Below are 2,609 nucleotides of genomic sequence, written 5' to 3'. Positions count from 1 at the left end.
TGGTCGCCAGTGTAGAATTCGCTTATTCTATCTTTCATCTTTTTGCTGCAGAGTGTGGCCGGTGAAGTTCCATTTAAGTTTTACAACCTGTCTTGATACATCATTCACCTTTTCCTGTCTTTAAGACCGATATCCAGTATCTGTCTTTCCATTGCTCTTTGTGTTTTGGATATCTTGCCGATGTTCTCCTTTGTGAAAGTCCATGTTTGTGAGCCATATGTGATAACTAGTAATATGCATTTGTTGAATATTTTCATTCTCATATATTGAGGGTACTTTTTATTTTTTAGAATATATGATAGCTTACCAAATGATGCTCATGCTAATCTAGTTCTTCTTTTATTTCTTCTGTTTGATTGTCCCTGTTCAGCTTTATTATGTGTCCTAAGTATATGTATTCTGCCACCTGCTCTAATTTTTTCCGTTTGGTTTTACTATAGTTCATCTCTAGACCTACCTCCGTCGCATTTCTATCTAGTTCCTCAATCATCTTCTGTAACTCTTCCTTCTTATCTGTTATCAGGACTATATTGTCTGCATATGTCAACTGGTTCAAGAGCTCTCTTATTCTTATTCCATATGTTTCCCATTCTAATTTTTTAAATATTTAATAAATATATTTTACAAAATTTATTCAAATCAGTGTTGTTACCAACTTACAAGATTGTTTTTAATTAAAAATGTTGTATTAAATGTCTTCTAACAACATTTTCTGCATTACCTCTTACAGGAATTTCATCTTCAATGTTTTCTGCAAAAGGTTCTTCCTCCCATTCATCTCCTTCTGCAATAGCAATATTATGTAAAACATATGTTGCAACAGTGACTCTTCCTACGTTATTAAGTGCTATTTGCATTCCTGTAGCTAAAACTGGAAATCTTCTTTTTAAAACACCATTCAACCTTTCTATAACATTTCTGGTTTTTATTTGGGCATTTTAATAACGTTCTTCAGCTTCAGACGTAGTTTGACTAAGTGGAGTTAATAAAAAATTTACCTCTACAAGATCACCAAGAACTTGTTGAAAGCAACCAGTTGCATAATACCTTAGGGTTATTAAAATTGGATTTAATGGTAACACCGGATTATTCCTTTCTGTCCTATAACTTAAATGTTCATGAAAACGTTCTAAAAGGACCAACACTGTTTTCTTGCTTACTCGATATCTAAAAATAATTAAAATGCATTTCTAGTCATTTAGATAAATAATGATACATGTATACCTTGCTTTAAATTCAACTGCATTATATTTATTATACAAATCATTGCGATCTCTTACATATCTTATATTTGGTAACATATGCATTATATCTTCCAAATCGTCAGAAGATGAACTCGACGACGACGATGATGATAAATCCATTTTTTTTTAATTATAATCTATAATACTTTAAATAAAATCTTTGCTAAAAACACTTTAATAATATAAAAAGTGTAAAAGTGAGGGTAAAAACAGTCGATTTTTTAAATAACCGTAGAAAATCGGTTGGTTACTTTTGACAGATCATAAACAGTCGGTTCCAATCGAGTAATGGTTGGTGCAACATATTCTAAAATAAACGGGCAATCCAAATCAAAAAATCAATCGTTTATTTGTTGGTGCAACTGGACCTTAGTTTGTTAGTTTTTCGTCTAAATCATGATTTTGGACTTCTGTTTTTTTCAATTTTTTAAAACATCAATCGCTTAGGTTGATATCAGCTGTTCGAAAATTAGGAGTTGCATCTTCTTCGGTGTTTCCGGCCGTTAAAAAATTCCCTTCATTTCTCCCTATAACGTAGTTTTTTAAACTATATTTAAATTCTAACGCATCTGGAACATCATAAAGTCCACTTTTGGCACGTATTACTCAAAACTTACTAAAAAAGTTTTCCAAAATATCTTGATTCAACCTATACCTACGTCAAAATATATTTAAATCCAAATCGTTGTTGTATGTATGTAAAAAGCATTTTCAATGCATTATTTTACATGATAATACCTAAAATAAGTATTTTATTCAAACTAGTTAATTTTAATATATTCGTTAACCATTTTGGAACGGCATAAGTGATTTCCTTTTTCTAACTCTACACTTCGACATTACGTCATTCATTCTATCTAAAATGGCAGTATGTTCATCTAATGCCAACCCAAAAGCATGCATTCTGGGCCCACTGTCTTGTGCTGGTACCTTCTGATTAAACAAATCAAACCAATCATTAACCTAAAATAAGTGCATTATTAAAATGTTAAAATTTTAATACAAAATATTGAAGCACTTACCAATTTAAAAAATTGTGAACATTCTATCCAATTTATATTGTCGATATAACCGAGACTTCCACATCTTGAAATGGCTTTAGAAATGATGTGTGAAAATAGTTTTGCTGCATATTTCACCTTTTGTCGTTGAATTCCCTGAACATTCATCAAACTTTTCGTCATTTTGTATTTTATCGACAAATCAAAACTCTTTGTTCGTTTAAAAACTTCTTCAACGATATATTTTGTGATCTCTTTTCCATTAATATTAAATCTAAAGTCCACAAAAGTGTTTCGGATTAATTGTAATAAATGAGGTATATCAGTAAATACATACTTTTTGCCCGTTCGAAGAGTTTTCAAA

The 2,609-nt window shown here is 30.8% G+C and overlaps 1 protein-coding gene across 1 annotated transcript; it reads right to left on the bottom strand.

The window, feature by feature from the left end:
• Positions 1-322: 322 nt before the first annotated feature.
• On the bottom strand, positions 323-857 carry LOC140451041 (uncharacterized). The gene is made up of 2 exons (XM_072544759.1): positions 722-857; positions 323-591 (listed from the first exon to the last, which is right to left on the bottom strand). The coding sequence occupies exons 1-2, from the start codon at positions 855-857 to the stop codon at positions 323-325; spliced, it is 405 nt and encodes a 134-aa protein (XP_072400860.1).
• Between the last annotated feature and the right edge of the window lie 1,752 nt (positions 858-2,609).

This window comes from Diabrotica undecimpunctata, chromosome 9 (genome assembly GCF_040954645.1).
Source record: "Diabrotica undecimpunctata isolate CICGRU chromosome 9, icDiaUnde3, whole genome shotgun sequence".
In the NCBI taxonomy this organism is placed as follows: Eukaryota; Metazoa; Arthropoda; class Insecta; order Coleoptera; family Chrysomelidae; genus Diabrotica; species Diabrotica undecimpunctata.
This window is presented reverse-complemented; position numbering and strand designations above follow the sequence as displayed.

Coding starts and splice junctions, on each gene's coding strand:
- LOC140451041 (XM_072544759.1), bottom strand. CDS start 857: ATGCAAATAGCACTTAATAACGTAGGAAGAGTCACTGTTGCAACATAT. Junction 592..721: donor AGATGAAATTCCTGTAAGAG/GTAATGCAGAAA, acceptor TTAAAAAATTAG/AATGGGAAACATATGGAATA.